At 48.0% G+C, this 19,791-nt stretch overlaps 2 protein-coding genes across 8 annotated transcripts in view; one reads left to right on the plus strand and one right to left on the minus strand.

Moving 5' to 3' along the window:
• SLC12A5 (solute carrier family 12 member 5) overlaps positions 1–7,611 on the plus strand; it is a 40,632-nt gene extending 33,021 nt beyond the window's left edge. For 4 of the 5 annotated variants that reach the window (XM_053573816.1, XM_053573815.1, XM_053573812.1 and 1 more), the window contains 8 exons: positions 505–674; positions 1,026–1,157; positions 2,463–2,570; positions 3,733–3,855; positions 3,948–4,147; positions 4,468–4,482; positions 4,745–4,878; positions 5,089–7,611. In XM_053573816.1, the coding sequence (XP_053429791.1) occupies positions 505–674; positions 1,026–1,157; positions 2,463–2,570; positions 3,733–3,855; positions 3,948–4,147; positions 4,468–4,482; positions 4,745–4,878; positions 5,089–5,180 (974 nt within the window). In that variant the 3' untranslated portion in view covers positions 5,181–7,611. The remainder of the gene's footprint in view (positions 1–504; positions 675–1,025; positions 1,158–2,462; positions 2,571–3,732; positions 3,856–3,947; positions 4,148–4,467; positions 4,483–4,744; positions 4,879–5,088) is intronic. The other variant, XM_053573813.1, reaches the window with a different exon arrangement.
• Positions 7,612–8,449: 838 nt separating this feature from the next.
• The window catches only part of NCOA5 (nuclear receptor coactivator 5), a 33,760-nt gene continuing 22,418 nt past the window's right edge, over positions 8,450–19,791 (minus strand). For 2 of the 3 annotated variants that reach the window (XM_053573817.1, XM_053573818.1), the window contains 6 exons: positions 18,960–19,283; positions 17,208–17,344; positions 14,999–15,125; positions 13,067–13,266; positions 10,869–11,189; positions 8,450–10,389 (listed from right to left, as the gene is read on the minus strand). In XM_053573817.1, coding sequence (XP_053429792.1) covers positions 9,800–10,389; positions 10,869–11,189; positions 13,067–13,266; positions 14,999–15,125; positions 17,208–17,344; positions 18,960–19,283 — 1,699 coding nt within the window. In that variant the 3' untranslated portion in view covers positions 8,450–9,799. Of the gene's footprint in view, positions 10,390–10,845; positions 11,190–13,066; positions 13,267–14,998; positions 15,126–17,207; positions 17,345–18,959; positions 19,284–19,791 lie in introns of all 3 variants that reach the window. The other variant, XM_053573819.1, reaches the window with a different exon arrangement.

Raw genomic sequence — 19,791 nt, forward strand, 5'->3', positions numbered from 1 at the left:
TGCCAGCAGGTTGAGGCTTTCTTTAATTCTCTCATCAGTCCTAGGAGGCCTGGGTGTCCTTATCTCCATTTTCTTGGTGTGAGACTGAGGCAGAGAGAGATTAAGAATTTTGCTTCAGGTCACAAACCAGCCCAGGGGCTGCTTTGTTAAAGCCAAGCTATTCTGTCTCCTTTGTAGGTAGATCATGGTTACAAAGTATTGGGAGGATTCAGTGAGGTTGTGCATGGTGGGTTCTTAATAATCAGAAAAGGCAGGCAGTGTTATTGCCATTTATCGGATGGGGAAACTGAGTCCCAGAGTGGTTGAGGGCTTTCCCCTATCCTCAAACCAAATATGCGTTGAGGTCTGGGTAGATGCTGGTTTTCTCACTACTCAGCCCATGGCCAAAGCCAGGTGGAGTGGAGTGGGGTGCTGGGTTCTAGGAGCCCCTGTGCCTGCAGCTGTGTGTTAAGGGAGACCAAATCACTATTTACCCCCTCTGGCCTTCTCCTTGACCTCCTCCAGAGCTGGTCCGGGAAACCACAGCTGGCCACCTGGCCCTGTTGGTCACCAAGAACGTCTCCATGTTTCCTGGGAACCCCGAGCGCTTCTCTGAGGGCAGCATTGATGTCTGGTGGATCGTGCATGACGGGGGCATGCTGATGCTGCTGCCCTTCCTGCTGCGGCACCACAAGGTGAGCGCGTGTGTGCATGCATTTATACACGTGCTCACGTGAGCACCCATGTAAGGCTCGTGGGTGCTGGCCAGGGCCACCTTCCATGTCCTTCCTCCCTGTGAGCTTCTGGGAAAGGGATCTGATAACCTCCTTCATTTTACAGGTGCATTGCTGTAAGGGAGAGCAGTGCTTGACCCGAGCAAGTGGTTTCAGGGGACCCTCAGACCTAAGGGAGCTTTTGTAGGGATTGACCCCTGAGATAGAAGATTTCAGGCCCACGTGACTATGTGGGGAGTGGGTGGGAAGGGTTAGGGGACAGGATGCATTGGCCTCACTGCATCTGGGCTGGATCACTTTCATCCCTTGTAGGTCTGGCGGAAGTGCAAGATGCGTATCTTCACCGTGGCCCAGATAGATGACAACAGCATTCAGATGAAAAAGGACCTGACCACATTTCTGTACCACTTACGTATCACTGCAGAGGTCGAGGTAGTGGAGATGGTGAGTCCCCCAGGAGATACTCCTGGAGTCACACTCAGACCTCTCCTCTTGGCCTCAGCGCCAAATAGAACAACCCCAGCACCTATCGGCTTCTGATGCCAGCTCCCTTTCCTCATATTCACCTGTTAGCCTTTGACATCAGCATTCATCCATCCATCCTTCTCTATAAGAATAGCCACGTCTGGCTCAGTGCCTGTGGCTCAAGCGCTAAGGCATCAGCCACATACACCTGAGCTGGTGGGTTAATATCCAGCCTGGGCCCACCAAACAACAATGACGGCTGCAACCAAAAAATAGCTGGCATTGTGGCAGGCGCCTATAGTCCCAGCAACTTGGGAGGCGGAGGCAGGAGAATCCTGTGCTTAAGTGATTCTCCTACCTTAGCTTCCTGAATAGCTAGGACTATAGGCATGTGTCACCATGCCTGATTCATACAAATGAGATAGATAAAATTATCAGCATTTCCATTTTATGGATTAGGAAATTGAGGAACAGAAAGGTTAGGTACAGTCATGTTCTGCTGAATGATGGGGATGAATTCTGAGAAGTGCGTTGTTAGGCAATTTTGTCGTTACCCGAGCACCATGGAGTGCACTTACATAAATCTAGATGGTGTAGCTTCCTACATCCTGGGGCTGTATGGTGTAGCCTGTTGATCCGGGGCTACAGACCTGTATAGAATGTTACTGTACTGAACGGCTGTAGATAATTGTAACACAATGGTATTTATGTATCTAAATGTATCTAAACATAGAAAATGTACAGTAAAAATATGGAATTCTAATTTTATGGGACTACTGTTGTGTATGCAGTCTATTGTTGGCCAAAACGTCGTTTGCAGCATATGAGTGTAATTTGCCTAATATTGTAAGTGGCAGAGCCAGGATTCAAACCCGGGGAGGCTGGCTCTGGAGCCTTTGCTCCCAGCAATTCTACTCTACAACCTCTTGTCCATCCATGCGTATTCATTAATCTACCCATGTATTACTGACGTGTTCATTCACTCACACATCCATTCATTCATCCCTTGCTCCTTTTTCTGCTTCTTCGCCTTCCCTATTCACCTAGGTAATTAATAAATCCATTCACATGCCTGGTCCTGTGCTGGGCTGAGGAGTCAACGAGCTGCCTGCTTTCCAGAGTGTGGTCCTCTCTGCTCTATCCTTACCTCCCACGACTCTTGATGAAATGAATTCCGTTGGGGGAAGGGAAGCCCTAGCCTGGCAGGAGGAAGGGGACCTGCTCCCCTTCCCCGAGCTCAGAACTTCTGCTTTCTTCGTCTGCCCCTCTCCCTATCTGCCACAGCATGAAAGTGACATCTCAGCTTACACCTATGAGAAGACATTGGTGATGGAGCAGCGCTCGCAGATCCTCAAACAGATGCATCTAACCAAGAATGAGCGGGAGCGGGAGGTGAGGCTGCCCTGGCTGGGTTCTGGAGAGCCCCAAGCTGCTGCCAGTGCTGGGTCTGCACAGGTTTGGGATGGCCCCGTGCTGACTCCTGGCCACTGGCACTGCCCCCTTCACTCTCATCACCCTGATTCTCCCCAGTTGTCCCTCCTGATACTGGTCTCCCTGCAGTGGGGGTACACACTGCTGCTGCACCTACCAAACCCCCCACCCAGGAGCCATGGGTGACACATCTTCCCCTCTGTATGTGACTTCTGGGGCTTGAGGGAGAATAATGGGAGCTAAATATGAATGGCTCATGAGTCCTTGGTGGCATGGAATGTCAGTGTGGGGGACAAGAGTGTTTATCGAAGACTCTCAGGGAGTGGGTAACAGATGGTTACCTATGGATATAACCAATAGGGGATAGTTAGGGGCAAATCTCCTAGGGTGTGATTGGTGGGGTCTCAGGAGCAATGGTGATGAGCCCCCTGTGGTGTAAGATCTCCCAGGTGTGGGTAATGTGGGACCACTGGTACCCTGGAATATAGATGAAAGACCCACTCAGGGATGGAGTCCTTGGAGAAATGAGTGGTGGATCTCCAGGCTAGGGGAGAAGAGCTCCTGGAGGTGGGTGATACGTTGCTTGGGGAATGGGCAGAAGAGCCTATAGGTGAGGGTGATAGAACCATGGGTTATGAGCCTGCCCTGGGTAGATAATATACTTCTCAGAATGTGGTTGATATATCGTCAGGGGAATGAACTGGGCAGAATGGATCCTCCAAGGATGGGGCATTATCCAAGAGTGATAGTGAAAGTTGTAAGAAATGGCACATGTGCATGGTCCAGGCAGAACTGAAATTGGACCGTAGTGCTAGGACAGAGCCTTGCTGTGCCAGGTGTTAACCTTTTGGTTGCCGGATGGTGGGGAGGTCTGGGGTTCTAGGGGTTCTTGGGACTCCCCACCAAGCTTGTTTTGTTTAACATTTGCTCTGGACAGAGGAGCTAGGATGGCCAGGTCAGTGGTGTAGTACCTATCTGGTCTCAAACTATTGCAATATTTTAGCAACTGGTACAGTTCCAGAAAGGGCGCATCCTGGCTGAATGCCAGCCCTAGTGGTGGCTTTTAACAGGGCATGGGTGGTGACTCCCAGCAGTGCTGGTGCTAACCTGTGTCACTTCCTAGATCCAGAGTATCACAGATGAGTCACGAGGCTCAATCCGGAGAAAGAACCCAGCCAACACTCGGCTCCGCCTCAACGTCCCAGAAGAGACAGCTGGTGACAGTGAGGAGAAACCAGAGGAGGAGGTGTGCAGCTGAGGTGGTTTGGCCCTAGCCAGTCAGAGCAGAACCTTTGGTCTGCAAAGGAGTCACCTTCTATCCCTTCATTCATCTGTCAGGTGCAGCTGATCCATGACCAGAGTGCTCCCAGCTGCCCCAGCAGCTCACCATCCCCGGGGGAGGAACCCGAGGGGGAAGGCGAAACGGATCCTGAGAAAGTGCATCTCACCTGGACCAAGGACAAGTCATTGGCAGAGAAGAATAAAGGCCCTAGTCCTGTCTCCTCTGAGGGCATCAAGGACTTCTTCAGCATGAAGCCGTACGGGACTGGGGGCTAAGGGCTGTGGGCTGGGGTGAGCTGAAAGCAACAAGGCTGTGCCCCGTGGCAGAGCAAGTGCGGCAGGCGTCCTGGTCTGCAATCTGCAGACCCAGCTCAGACATTGTCTTGCTTTCACCATCTGAAACTTGAGGCCTTGGGCCTGATTGCCAAGGGTCAGTATTCCCAGGTGCAGGCAGTGGAAAGGTGAAGGATGCGGGGACTAGGGGGACAGGACCAATAATGTGGCACAAGTCTTCAGCCTCTTCCTCTCTTTTGACCCCTCTTTCTTTCTCTCTTTGCTTTTCTTGTGTTTCCTGAAGGGAATGGGAGAACTTGTAAGTGCTTCAGCATTTTTTCCTTCTCTCTCCTAGGTTGTTGCCCAGGGTCCCTACCCTCCTCACTCTATCATGACACCCAGTTGGTGCCCTTAACCTTTGGGGTCTTCCACTAGCCCAGCTTAGAGAGGTCTGGGGTTGGTGGTCTCCAGCTTGCTAGGACCGGGCTCCACCCAGCAGCCCGGTTCGGGCTGGGAGGGCGCCTGGATCCCGCTCTTCCCTCCCCCAGGCTCACGCTCTCTGCCCCTCCTCCCTCCCGCAGGAACCAGTCCAACGTGCGGCGCATGCACACTGCCGTGCGGCTGAACGAGGTCATTGTGCAGAAATCCCGGGACGCCAAGCTTGTTTTGCTCAACATGCCCGGGCCTCCCCGCAACCGCAATGGAGACGAAAACTGTATCCTGGACTTAAAAGTTGGGGGGACATGGGAGGTGGACGTCAGGGAACTTGGGTCCTAGCCCTGGCGTGGAAGAGCTGAGCCCTTCCTGTTCCCGGATTAGCACCTCGGACAGGGACGCGGGTGCAAGCGTTCCCTGGCGGCCAAGCATGAGCCCAGTTTCGTTGGAAGGGAAGGGCACCGGGTCTTTCTCCTTGACCCGCTCTCAGACATGGAATTCCTGGAGGTCCTAACAGAGCATCTGGACCGGGTGATGCTGGTCCGCGGCGGAGGCCGCGAGGTCATCACCATCTACTCCTGAGATCCAGGACCAGCCCTGTGGCCCTGGAGCCCTCGCCACGCCCCCCCGCCACCGTCACCGTTTACATAAGACCCTGTGCCCGTGCCCTGGCCCCTTACCCCGCTGCTTGAAGCCGGAGGCCACGCCTGTCGTTGGGGCTGACTCGGAGAGGGCGCCCCCTTGCGCGCAAACCAGAGCCCCCTAGAGCCCCACTGGCTCATGGGTCTGCGCCGCCCTTTTTCTAAGCCTGGCCTCGTCGGGTCGGAGGAGACGCTGCAATAAAGGTCGGGAGAAGGCGCGGAGGGCAGAGGAGCTGGGGCCTCGAGGACCCCCAGGTAGTCCACGCTGCCCCTTTTCCCCTCCCCATGCCCCGCCGTGGTCCCCGATCTGCACTCCTCCGGCACTGCTCTCCGGCTCCCGGCGCGGGGTGGGAAGGGCGCGCTCTCCGCCTCCGCCGCCCCTTCTCCCCGAGCCACGGGGCGCGCGCTGGCCGAGCCTATACATAGTGTACAGGAGACATCAAGTGTATTTTTAACGTCCCCATATTTATGTGACTAGAAGCGCATCAGACTTCTCACCACTGTCGAGCTCTCCCGCTGGGGGTACCCCGGAGAGTCGGAGGCCTCGGGAAGCTAGGTTTTCCTTGACGTCTGAGAGTTTGAGAGCAGAAGTGTTTTAGGCCCAGGCGGGGGTCGTGGTCCTAGTCCCTCGACATCCCCGCCCTGCTCTCGCCCTTTCCGCGCGCCCTTGGCTTCCCACCCTTCCCTCCAGTTCTTTTTGGAGAGGAGGCGAGACGTGTCCAACTTTTGCCGGATTCGCCTCCCAGCGGATGTGAGCTTCCACAGCGGCTGCAGAGACGCGCGCAACCTCTTCTCGGCTCTTATGCAAGTTGGGGCCAGGATAGGGGAGGGGCGCTCCTCAAGGGGAAGACACGGAGAGAGAGGCCCGCGCCCCACCGAGGAAGCCCCGTCCCGGTGCCTTCGCTGGGGAGCAGGCGTCTCTCCTCAGTCGGCTTGTCGCCTGCTCCCCCTATCCCATGGCTCTTCGCCAAAGACTGAAATCGTGGAGCTGGAGGGCTCCTCTCCCCAGACTTTCCTCCAGACTTTCCTCCCTGGGACAGGTGAAGGAGGCGGCGGAGCGCCACCCCTGATGTTCCCACCCCCCAGGGAGGCAGCTCGTCCCGGGAACGCAGCCGCCTACTCCGTGCTCTAGGTCTGGGCCTGGCTGCTTAGCAGCGGCCTCTTGCCTGGTGTCTCCCAGGCACCTGGCGTAGGGGAGGGTTGGAGTCGCCACACGCTTTGTTATTAGCGCCTCTCTGCCCTCTAACTGGGGTCCAAAGGCCTTTGACTTCCCCTACTCCAGTCTTTGGCGCTTCCGCTCCAACCGCCCGGTCTGAGGCGCCCTCTGTCCTCAAAGAAAGCGCGTTGGCCGGGTTTCCTTTTCCCAGGGTATGCTACTAAGGGGGGCAGGCGCTGCATGCTCGTTCCAGCACCCTCTGGGACTGGGTACAGTACCTCCAGCCCGAGGGCCCTGACCTAGGCACCTAGTTAGATACATCTTGCCACCTCCTAGAGCTGGGGCCACTGAGTACCTGACCTCACCACCTCCTTTCCTTTGAGCCCAAGGCAGAGAGCTGGAGCCATCCTAGACAGGGTCAGGCTGAGGGTAGGTCTGGAGGTCTGTTGGTTAGGCCAAGGCCCTTTGATAATTTAATCAGGGGCCTAAGTAGATTCTTTTATGTACCACTCAGAAAGTTAGAGGTGTTAAACACCAGCCCCCTGTATCCTTCAGAAGACCTCCCTCTGAGAACCACAGCTGGGTCCCTTCTTCTGGGGGGCCTGAATATTATTGCTGGGCTGAAGTTGTGGGCTACATAGGAGAAAGGGGCTGTATCAACATCAATTAGGGAACCAAAGTTGCACTATCTGGGCCCAGTCTGGTTGGCAAGAGCAAAGTTTCCGTTGATGAAAAAAAATCCCGAGTTTTCTGTGCTACATGTGCAATATTTGTTATGAATGTTATCATAAGTCATTCATCAAATTATCTTTATAATCACTGTAGCTAGATGTTTCATGTCCATTCAAGTGACTTTTATTCTGAGTGCAATATTTCAATAGCCTTGTAGTGCTAACTAGTGTTGCTTTTGTTTTAGATAATCTATGTGCAGGGCAATGCAATGAAGTTGAAAACCCTTGTAAATAGGAGAGGTTGCAAACCAAATCAAGAGTATTTATTACTATTATTAGGCCTGCCTTTAATTTTCAGTGTTTCAGTATTCCGCATCCTGCCTCAGTACTGATCTTGTGTTCTTTGTGCCAATATGCAAAGGAGAGGGTTGGTTCTTTCCTTTATTGTTGAATGCTCCCATTTAATGCTTTATGGCTTTTACTGTATTAATTTTTTAGACTCCCATCTGCACAAAATGCAATAAAAATAATTTTATTATACCCTTCATGGCCTGAGGTGTGCTGTTTTGGACACTTCAGGGGCTCTCCAGGAGAACCCCACTCTCTTAATGATAAACCCTGACCTTCACTGACAGTTGGGCTGATGGCCTCAGGTCTGATAATCTGTCTATTGACAACACCTCTGGGGCCCTGGCCTAACTAATATCTGGCAGGCACTTACTGGTGTCAGGCTGCACTGACATCCCCTAGGAAGTAGTGAGCACACACTCAGCACTAGGTGTCAGTCTTCACTGACTTTCCCCATGAGGTAGTGAGCACATACTAGGTGAGGCTCACTCAATGCCAGTGGGACTTTGGTTCCTAACCCCCTGAGGTCCTGTGTTACTTCATCATAGCCACCCCAAGTTTAACAAATGCTTTTCAAGGCTCCTTCAGGTTCTGTGACTACAGATTCTGCCTGCCTAACGGGTAGAACAGACGGTGGCAACTGAGAAAAATGTAAAAACAGGAGTGTCCTCTGTCCCCACCCTCCACAATGGCCATCAACCAGAAATGGCCTCCTCATAGCCCTCTTTCCTAGAATGAGGACAAGCCTACTAACACAACAAATGACTACCAGAAGCAGGATGTTGAATACAGCAGTGTAATTAGCCAGTGGGCTTTTGCTCTGAAGTGTTATTAAAAGCTTCTAAGTAGATGAGCCATGTACACACAGAAGGTAGGGTTAAAACAGGTTTTGAGGTCTGACAGTACATAGAGGACAAAGGAGGGCAGACCAGAGTCCTCACAGCAGGGCCCCTTACATTGTGACCCTGGGAAAGAGTGCTCTGAAAAAAGGTGATGTAGATATTCACACTCAAGAAAGATGAACACAGCTTTAACTTTTTCATTTTAATTAAAAAGTAATCATTTCATCTTATTAACACAAGAGTTCCAAAGAGGGAAAACAAAACACTATATAACACAAACAGGTTGGAACATAAAATGCTGCCATTTGGGGACCTTGAGTTTTGAAACCATTGTTTACTCAACAACTGTCAGGGACTCAGCTTAAGTTGCTGCCCTTCCTTACCCCTGCTGGGGCCCTCCAGACTGTGATCCTCAGGGCTCCAATGAGCACACTGCCTAGGGAGAGGGCAGCTTCCTGTGGCTCCACTTTGAGCAACAAACAGCCAGGAGCCCTCCCTTTTAACTTCACTCTGGCTCAAAAGTTATGAACAGCCGTCTGTCTCGACATGTCCAGCTACTGAAAGTCTGACATCAAAATGGTTCCTACCTCCTGCTGCTCAGAAAACAGAGTAAGTCTAGATGAAAATGAGAGCCTTGTTTTTTGAGCCAAAAGCTCAAAACAAATCATTGAAGAAATGGGTGTTCACGACCAGAGTCTCAGAACCGACTCTGTGGAAGTGCCACTGAAGAGGGGGATGCTGACAGAAATGGTGAGGGGGAAGAGTGGTGGGGCCCAGATTCACAGTTTGGGTTAAACTGCTGCTGACTGGAGCTGTTCAGTCCATTGGCGATCCTCCAACAAAAAGGAAAAAAAAAGAAAAGAAAAGACAAGAAAAGAAAAACAAAATACCATCTTGGCTCAGGCAGAAAAGTTCCTTCTTTTGTGGCTTCTGTGGCTAGTCCTCAGCAATCCAGAGTAGCTGGTTTGTGAAACTTTAAGGAGACCCCCAAACGTGTGGGTTGGGGGTTTAATGATGCTGTGCCTGCTTAGGCATATTTGCCCCTCTGCAACTCTAGGCACAGACTGTAGGAAGGAGCCAGGGCTCTGGTTGACATATGCAATGCTGGAAAGACTTGAGGTTAAAGTGAGCAAAGGTGGTGCCCACTGACATGACTAATGTCATTCCAAACTCAGCCAGTTGGGCCTGGCTTCCTGCTTTCCTCTCCCAAATTCAGCAGACAGAAGGACCAGAGAAATCTCATCAAATATAAACTGAGCCCAGACACTTGTACTGCCCAAATGACCCCAGAGATTTATTTTCTACACAAAAACAAAAAACAAAACCAAAAATAGATACAGCCCCAAATGCACTATAAACTGACTTTGTAAGGAATAAACAACATGGCCTTGAGCAGGAGAGAGAGCAGGTGGTAGAAACTCATGACAATCGACGTAGACCTGGAGAGCGCAAAGAACATCCTCCAAACAACTCTTATTTAGAACGCAGTAAGTGGGAGGAGGCCAAGGGATGAGGGTACTAGGGACAGTTGAAAGATTTAGCCTCAGTAATGCCTCTGGTAAGATCCCAAGGGGGCCTGGGGCCGTCCCACCTGTGCTGTGGTCTGGCTAACCAGGTGGGAGAGAGCAGGGCCACTCTGGATCAGGGTGTCCAGAGCCTTCTGTACACTTGGATTGTCAAAGTTGATACTTGTGGAAGACACGGGCCTCTGGCTAGCCATGTTGCTAGCAGGTGCCAGGCGACTAGAAGGCTGGCCAAAGAGCCCTTGGGAAGGAGCCCCAGGCCTGGGGCCCATGTTCCGAGCAGATCCTGCCTGTCCCAAAATGTTTGGAGGCTGATTGCCAGAGGCTTGCGATCTTTGCTGAGGCTGGTTGTTTGCTGCTGTGGAAAAATTCTGGTTCTGGGTGCTTCCGGCAGCAATTGAGGGGGATGCAGAGCTGCTATTGGCCGCAACCGTGCCACTATTGAAGAGGCTGAGGATTTTGGCCTGAAGCTCTTGCTGGGAGGTGGGGGGTGCAGCTGGAGTGGGTGTAGCAGAGGGTAGCACTTGTCCGCTCTGGAGCGGTTGGGGGCTTGGCTGTGTCTTCAGCGAGGCACCCGAGGTCGCCCCGAGTGGTTGGCGGGAAATCGGGCCTGGAAGACAGAAGAGGGAGGTATCTGGTTTTAAGTACCCCCAAGGGCAGGAGGCCTAGCAGCCAAAGGAAGAACAACAATCACTGAATCACATCAATCACATAGTACACAGACAATATCAATTTCCCAAAGGGGCCACTTCTTGGTATGTGCTATTTACAGAAAATAGCTTAGTTTCCTCAGAGAGCTGCTATAAAACAAACATACAAACAAAAAAGGGCCGCCATCTTTGCTACCAGGGAGCCAGCAATACTGGTCCATCCACCACCACAGTAACTATAGGGACCAGAATTCAGTACCCAAATCTTAAGTTGTCATTATTATTGTATCGGCACGGAAACCCATGGGAGAACCCATGGGATGGACTCATTTCCCTTACCCACCCCCAAAATCCCTGGGCCTGCCACCCTCCCAACAGAGCCTGGGGATTAGAGAAATGCAGAGTCAGAACTTCACCTCGGCCCTGCCACGTAGCTCACCAGGCAGAGAGTCGATGCTGCTCCTCATAAGCCGCTCCTTCCGCTCTCGAAGGTAGTTGATGATCTTGTCAGTCTCTTCGGCAGTGAGGTACCTATTGTCTGCCAGCAGGTTAATGAGGCTCTGGATGGCTGGAGGGTGGCCCCCGCGCACGCCCTCCTCAGGGCCTCCTCGTTCTCTTTCCTGCAGGATGGCTTCATCGGCCATCTTGGCTGCCTGTCTGGCAATCTCCTCACGTTCCTTCTCCCGGCACTCATTCTTGTAGCGTTCATAATTTCTGGCCACCAGCACCATGGCATCTGCCTGGGGCATGTTGCGATGCTCTGTAGGAGGAAATGACAAGTTATTTTCTTCTATGACATATCTGAGTGCCCACCTGCTGCACTTGGCCAAGCCTTTTCTAAGCTCAAATCAGTAAGAAAACCATTTTGGTGACAAAAAGCCTTGACATTGGGAGTGAGATAGGAAAGGAGGTGAAGGGTTGGAAGGAAGGTGAACGGATATCATTGGTGGGGATATGCTCCTTTGCATATGGCTGGTTCTTTTGGGGGGTATCCTAGATCACAGACTTGTAGTAAAAACCAAAGAAACATGACAGCCTCCCACAGGTTCAAACAGATCATGTGGGGAAAAGCCACAGGAGGCAGGACCAGCAGCTTCTAGACCAGCAGCAGGAGGCCAATAAGTTCCTCTGGAAAGCTGGCTCTCCACTGTGCTCAGGACAGAGCTGGCCTGTTTTATAATTCATCAGTTCAAAATCATGGATTAAGATCAAATTGTGACCCTAAATAACTTCCTCTCCTTGCTCAAGGGCAACATGGTTTACAGGGTGACTAGAAGACTCTTCAGAACTTTATATAAATGGCCTCACATATCTCAAAGACTATTCTTTTTTTTTGAGACAGAGTTGCACTTTTTCAACCTCAGTAGAGTGCCATGGTGTTGTAGCTCACAGCAACCTCAAACTCTTGGGCTCAAGTGATGCTCTTGCCTCAGTTTTTATATTTTTAGTAGAGATGGGGTCTCACTCATGCTCAGGCTGATCTCAAACTCCTGAGCTCCAGTGATCCGTTTCCCTTGGCCTCCCAGAGTGCTAAGATTATAGGAGTGAGCCACAGCGCCTGGCCTTAAGGATTATTCTCAACAAAGACAATACCCCATTGGAATCCTTACGCATTCTATGGTTATGGGGGTAACTGGTCAGGCAAATAGAGATTTGGAGTACGGTGAGACCAAGGGAAAGTCTGTGATGGAAAAGTGCTGACCATGGCATCAGTTTGCAGAGTCTCAACCCTCTGGGCTTAGAGCAGTAACAGCTATCTCAGAGAAGGACTTGAAGAAATCATTCCTGGGCCTCTTCTCTGCATAGCCCCTGCTCACTTCTCCAGTACAATTACAAATAATATCCTAAAGGCCTGTCATATTCTCTGCCCCCCATCAGAAAGTTGGGTGAGGCCAGCCATGGTGTCTGACATCTGTAATCTTAGCACTCTGGGAGGGCGAGGCGAGTGGATTGCTTGAGTTTAGGAGTTCAAGACCAGCCTGAGCAATAGTGAGATCCCATCTCTACTAAAAATAGAAAAAGTGGCTGGGTATTGTGGTGGGCAGTCCCAGATACTCAGGAGACTGAAGCAAAAGGATCACTTGAGCCCCAGAGTGTGAGGTTGCTGTGTGCTTTCACAACACTGTGGCATTCTACCTGGGACAACAGGGACTCTGTCTCAAAAATAAAAAAAGAAAAAACAAAAAAGAAAAACCAAAGTTATATTTTTACTTATAAAAAGAGATGTTGTTATGTAAAAATGATAACAAAACCCCATTCTCCATAGATAATGCAGACAGTCATAGTTATCTGGTCAATGGACAAAGAGCAAGCATTTAATGTCTTTAGCTCCAGTCCTTTGTTTATTTCTTATTACAAACTACCCCCGAAATGGCTGGTGGACATTTGGCAACACACCACTAAGTATATGTAATAGCCAAGTATAGCATTATAGATAGCAGGCTCAGAAGTGTGCATCTACTGAAAATGAATGATTATACAAGTCTCCTCCAGTGGACTTAGAGAAGGGCCCTACCTTGTCTGAACTGAGATATATGAGTCATTTGCCCCCAAATCAGCTTCTTATTAGTAGCAGTTAAAAGACTAAAAAGGAACTAGTAACTACTTTGGGATTTTGACCCACTTAAGCCTCTGTACCTTGTGGGGTTCCAAACATGATGTTGACTGTGCAAGAGCGGTGAATCTGGTGTTGCTGGGTGATGACGATAGCAAAAGGAGACCCTCCCCTGCTAACATCTTCCAAGGCTTGTGACAGTGACACCTCTGTGTTGAGGAAGATCAAGTCCACTACCATGCCTAGGTCTCGTACCTTCCGCCCCACAGATTCAGCATAATCTCTGCAAAACAAACAAACAAACAAACAGGACTCAGGTGAGCACTTCCTAACTCCAAATTTGCACACTGTTGTGTCTTAGCCAGCTGTGTGTGCTCCTATGGCGAACCCAAATCCTAGCTCACTTTCAGCGCTCTCCTAAGACTCTGAGGATCCTAAACTAATTCCCTTTCTTTAACTGGCTCAGAATGGTTGTGATTTGCCTGAGGTCACACAGGAAGCTGCCACTAGATAGTATTTGTCCTTCCTTAACACCATCCTGCTCCCTAAGATTGTGGCAATTGTCTTTCTTGGGTAGGCTGCAAAACCCAGTAGATAGCTTTGGGGGGCACATGACAATAGCTGTTTTCCAGTAGGAAAAGCATAGGCTTTAATGCCAGAATGTGAGTTCAGATCCCAGTTCTAACATTTACTTGTAAAGTTGGGAAGCTTTGAACAAGTCCTTTTACTTCTTATGAACCTCAGTTTCTTTACTCCTGCAACAGGAATAACATAGCTCAGCTCGTATGTTATTTCCTTGGTCTTCTCTGCAGTCTAATTTAGATCCCTCATACTCTTTTCATAGGACTCATCACTTACATATTTATTTTTGTCACCTGCCCAATTAGGGTATAAGCCCCACAAGTGTATTTTCTGTTATTATTATAGCCCAAGTACCTAGCATCTGCCATATATACAAATTGCTGAATTTGATGAATGAAAATACATATAATTATTGTGAGAACTAAATATAATTTCTTTAAAGCACCCCACATGGGGTAGTACAAAGTAGGGGTGTTCAGAAAATAACAGCTATTATCATGTGCCCCCCAAAGCTATCTATGGTTAAAGAAGCCTCTATCTTTGAACAAGACAGCCAAGAGCTTGTACACTCTGCCTGCCACTTAGTGTCTCAACACCTATTTCCCTAGCAAATACTTTGAAATTAGTTCTTTAACCCCAAACTGCTAGGAAATATGTGAAGTTATTTACTAAGCACCATGTGGGAAAAGGGAACACAGCTGCTGCCAAGCCTGTAAATTGCTGTACTCCCTCCTGTTCCTCTGCTTGGCCTCTTCAAGGAGACAATGTATGCAGTGAGCCCTGGCATGGCTAACATGGTCAGCTAACAGTTCCACAAGGCCATGCACAGAGCTTGGCTCCCAACTGACAAATGCAGAGATACACGCCTCCGAAGTATTGAGGACTTGAGGTTGTCCCAGGGCATCTACTCAGTATTCTACTCTTAGTCCACATGGTTCCACAGGGCTAATTCCACCTGTGGCTCTAGGGATGGGCAACTCAGTCAGGTCAGTTTCCAACGAGAAACAATTCCAGGATGTTAGGTGGGGACACTGGGAAAGAGAAACACTTTCCACTGGGTTTGCTAAGCTAAGAAGACAAATGTTTGGGGCCAGTCCCCTGCTGCCTTTATTAAGTAGAAAACCTGCCTGAAAATGAAGGCCACACTGAGGAAAGCAGTGATAAGACTCCAAGATGAAGTCTTGGTGACATGGCTTGACCCTACATGTGGCCATGCCTAAACTGCCCAGTTAAGCAAACTAAAAATGCTGCTTTTGGGGTTAAGACAGTCTGAATTGAGTTTTCTAGTACCTACAACATAAAGAACTCTAATACAGCACAGCAATGCCAGAATACATGGCCCATGTCAGTGGGTAGAGTGGCTAAGCAGGACCCTGAATTTCTCTTCTGATTCTTCTCCTTAGTGGGGAGAAATATAGTCAAAGGGCTCTTACTTAGTCTGTTTGTTGACCACAATCACAGAACAATCGACAGGCCGCTCAGCATCAAACCGTCTCTGGATTTCCTCAAAATATTGGCGATAAAGCTCTTCTCTACGTCGTTCCTCACGTTTCAAACGCTCTGTAAGATACCACCAGAGGAAACTGCAATAAGGACTAAGTCACAGGCCTTATTTTAAATCCTGAACTACTTGCAGGCAAAAGTCATGACATACTAATATTGTCTGAATCAATCTTCTAGTCTAACTCTACTAATATTGTCTGAATCAATCTTCTAGTCTAACTCTTTTTTTTTTTTTTCTGAGACAGATTCTCAAGCTGCCACTCTGGGTAGAGTGCCATTGCGTTATAGCTCACAGCAACCTCCAACTTTTGGGCTCAAGTGATCCTCTTGCTTCTGTTTTTCTGTTTTTAGTAGAGATAGAGTCTTGCTTTTGCTCAAGCTAATCTCAAACTCATGAGCTCAAGCTATCCACCTACCTCGGCCTCCCAGAGTGCTAGGATTACAGGTGTTAGCCACTGTGCCCAGCCTAGTTTAACTCTTAAAAATAAACAGTATTATTTATTATAAACTCATCAAAATGTAATGGTTGGATTAAAGGACATAGCCACTTTAATGCTTCATTTTACTGCCTCTGGAAAGGCTGTTACTAACTTATACCGCCACAGAGGTGGATCATCTACAGCAGCGGTTCTCAACCTGTGGGCTGCGACCCCTTTGGACTGTATTAAAGGGTTACGGCATTTGGAAGGTTGAGAACCACTGATCTAGAGCCTATTTCTCCATACCCTAGCCCACATTGAGTACTGTCATTCTTTTTAATACTTCCCAACTTGATAGATAAAAATGGAATTTTGTTATTATTCTAGCCTGCTTTTTTGCTATTTTTTTTTTTGGGAAAAAAAATAAAAAAGACGTTTTATAACAAATTAGAAATAAAGTTCCTAGGGATCTCAACTTGGCCAGGTATAAAAGAATTTAAAAATGTTTAAAGATATATTGAGAAAAACCAGGCTTTTAAAAAACAAGTTGTCTTTACCTAAAAAAGAGATGCTGTTTGGTAAAAAGGACAAATAAAACAAACAAAACCCCATTCCTCATAAATACTGCAGGTAGTTATAGTTACCTGTTCAACAAGCAAAACACAATCATTTATTGACTTTAGTTCCGATCTTTTGTTCATTTCTTACTGCTGTAGAATTTGATATTTATCCCCTCTTGGTGAATGACTAAAGCAGATAAATCAAACAATAGTACTAATCCACCGCTTTTAAAAATTTTTGGACAGGGTCTTACTGTCTCGCAGGCTAGAATGTAGTGGCCCAATTATAGCTCACTATAACCTTGAACTCTAGGTTCAAGTAATCCTTCCGCCTCAGCCTCCTGAATAGTGAGGACTACAGGCATGGGCCAGCATGTACAGGTGACTTTTTTTTTTTTTTTTTGAGACAGAGTCTTACTATGTTGCCCTTGGTACAGTGCTGTGGTTTCACAGATCACAGCAACCTGCAATTCTTGGGCTTAAGTGATTATCTTGCCTTAGCCTTCCAAGTGGTTGGGACTACAGGCACCCGCCACAACGCCTGGCTATTTTATTTTGGTTGTAGTTGTTATTGTTGTTTGGCAGGCCTGGGCTGGGTTTGAACCTACCAGCTCCGGTGTATGTGGTTGGTGCCTTAGCCACTGAGCCTGTGACTTTTTTTTTTTTGTAGAGACAGAGTCTCACTGTACCACCCTCAGGTAGAGTGCCGTGGCGTCACACGGTTCACAGCAACCTCTAACTCTTGGGCTTACGCGATTCTCTTGCCTCAGCCTCCCGAGCAGCTGGGACTACAGGCGCCCGCCACAACGCCCGGCTAGAGCCTGTGACTTTTTAAAAAATTGTGGTAGAAGTCGGGTCTGGCTATTTTGCCCAGGCTGGTCTTAAACTCCTGATCTCTAGTGATCCTTATATCTTGGCATCCCAAAGTACTGGGATTATAGGTGCTTGAACCACTGCACTCAGCCCTAATTTGCATTTTGCAAATTATTTTCAAGTCAAATGCTTTCTACATGTCAGTAGACAATTTGTCATTTCTTCTTTTTATCAACTGTGTGGACGTGGCATTAGCCCCTCTTCAATTGGGGTACTGGTTATTAGCTTACTCTACTTTTGTAAAATATCCCATCAGTAACAGGAATGGACTATTTCTATTACTTTACCTTTTGCACGTGACTGACTTTCTGGGCCAGGAGGGCCTCGCCCATCGAAGCTATCTCTGTAACGGTCAAAGTAAGAGTCATCTTTTCTCCTGCAATAGTCATCCATTCGTAGGTATCGGTCGTAAGAGCCTTCTCTCCTGCAAAGTTAAGGAAATTTCCACAAAGATAAAATTCTGTCTTATTGTGCAAAAATCAGATATAGAGAATTCTTTGGGATGACAAATGAGGTTTATATCTAGGACTCACTGCTTATCAGCTCTGTGGCTATGATTAACTTGTCTTAAAAAATGATGGGGCGGGGGGGCAGTGCCTGTGGCTCAAAGGAGTAGGGCGCCAGCCCCATATACTAGAGGTGGCGGGTTTAAATCCAGCCCCAGCCAAAAACTGTGTGTGTGTGGGGGAAGATGGGAGGGGATGAACAGAGATGATGCACAGAAAAGCACTTAGCAAGGTCCTCAGCATATAGTAAATGCAAAATAACTAGCAGAAATTATTGATAATTAGTTTTGAGGAACCATTCCATGGCCTGCTGTGACAAATCTCCCTTCCTTATGCTTTCTAAAAGTGGTAGTAAAATATTTTGCCATTTTAACCATTTTTAAGTACCTAAATCAGAGGTATCACATTCACAATTCTGTGCAATCATCACCTCAGATTTAAACTGTTTATACCTTTTAGCTATTGTTAACAGTGCTGCTATGCACATTCATGTACAACTATCTGAATCCCTCTTTGCAAATTTTTGGAGTGTATGGTGCCCCATGATTGCATTAATGCACACAGCTATGATTTAATAAAATAAACAAATAAATAAATAAATTTAACATACACAAAAAAATTTGGGGGTATATACTTGGAAGTAAAATTGATGGATCATATAGTAATTCTATGTTTTAACATTTTTGGGAAATGTCAAACTGTTTTCTACTATGGCTACACCCTTTTCCATTCCCACCAGCAATTTATGAGGGTTCCAATTCCTCCACACCTTGCCAACATTAGTTATTTCATGTATTTTTAAAAAATAATTACTGTAGTCACCCTAGTTGGTGTAAAATGGTATCTCATGGTGGCTTTGATTTGCATTTCTCTGATGACTAGTGACAATGAACATCTTCCCATATATCTTTTTTTTTTTTGCAGTTTTTGGCCAGGGCTGGGTTTGAACCCACCACCTCCAGCATATGGGGCCAGTGCCCTATTCCGTTGAGCCACAGGCGCTGCCCATATAAGAGACATAGTCTCACTTTATTGCCCTCTAGTGCTGTATCATCATAGCTCACAGCAACCTCTAACTCCTGGGCTTAGGCGATTCTCTTATCTCACCCTCCTGAGGAGCTGGGACTACAGGCACCAGCCATAACGCCCAACTATTTTTTGTTTGCAGTTTGGCTAGGGTCAGGTTTGAATCGTCACCCTCGGTATTTGGGGCCGGCTCCCACCCACTGAGCCACAGGCTGCCCCTTTCCATATATCTTTTGGCTATTTGTGTATCTTCCTTGTTTTTGCATTGCCAACACAATCTGTACTCCATTTCTTCTCCATATGCACAATACTGCCTTTCTTAAGCCATGGAGATCTAGATTCATTCAGTGATCTTAATTTATCAATCATTGACACATTGCCAAAATTCACTAAGCACTGAAAATATAAGGCTGAAAAAAACCACTGGCCTTACAGAGCTGTCAATTAGTTCACCACATGCATAACAAAAGACTCACAAAAAAGCAAGCAGAATGGCTGTGGATGTACCTGTACATATGATCTCGGGAGTCTCTCATGTCTCTGTATCTGTCATACATAGGGTCCCGGTGTTCTCGAAAATCCCTAGAGTCTCTTAGATCACGAAAGTCTCTAAGATCCCTCATGTCCCGAGCATCACGCATACTTCTGCTGTCTCTGTGATCCCGAATGTCTCTGTCTCTGTGGTCCCGCAAGTCTCGGGGGTCTCGAATCTCTCTGCTATCCCGGGCATCTCGGCCATTTCTGCCATCCCTAGGCTCTCTCCTTGGACTTCCTCGAACTGGAGATCGATCACGTCTTGAATCTCTACTCTCTCCAAAGCCATATGGATCCCTGTGGGACATAGCAAGAAGAAACTAAGACAAATTGAAGGTAGCCAATCTTGTCAGTTCTTGTAAGAAGAAAGCTTTCACCTTCCAAGAATTTTTCTTAAAACAGGGCAGCCAAACAGTGAGAATATGATTATAATTTTAATGATCGTTCACTCATCTGGTTGGCAATAGTCTAGAAAGTTCTAGAATCTCAAGAGTAGGACTTCAAAGAACGAACGTATGGCCAAAGGCAAAGATCTTGACTGGGATAAGGCTATGTGTCAGGCTTCAGGAGTAAACCATCATTTCTGTATCAAAGGTTTTCAAAATGGAAGTGTCTTTCCCCTAGACCCTATTTTCTCTCACCAGACTTGTTTGAAAGAGACTTTACAAGGGGAAAAAAGTTGGGAGGATACAGTAGGGGGTAAGATTCAAGAAGAACATAAGAGCAAATGGCACAATCTTCTACAAAGTGATCAAAGGAACTGTCCTTAAAGTAGAGAAAACTTAATACTTAAGATATCTAGCAT

Source organism: Nycticebus coucang, chromosome 21, assembly GCF_027406575.1.
Source record: "Nycticebus coucang isolate mNycCou1 chromosome 21, mNycCou1.pri, whole genome shotgun sequence".
NCBI lineage: Eukaryota > Metazoa > Chordata > Mammalia > Primates > Lorisidae > Nycticebus > Nycticebus coucang.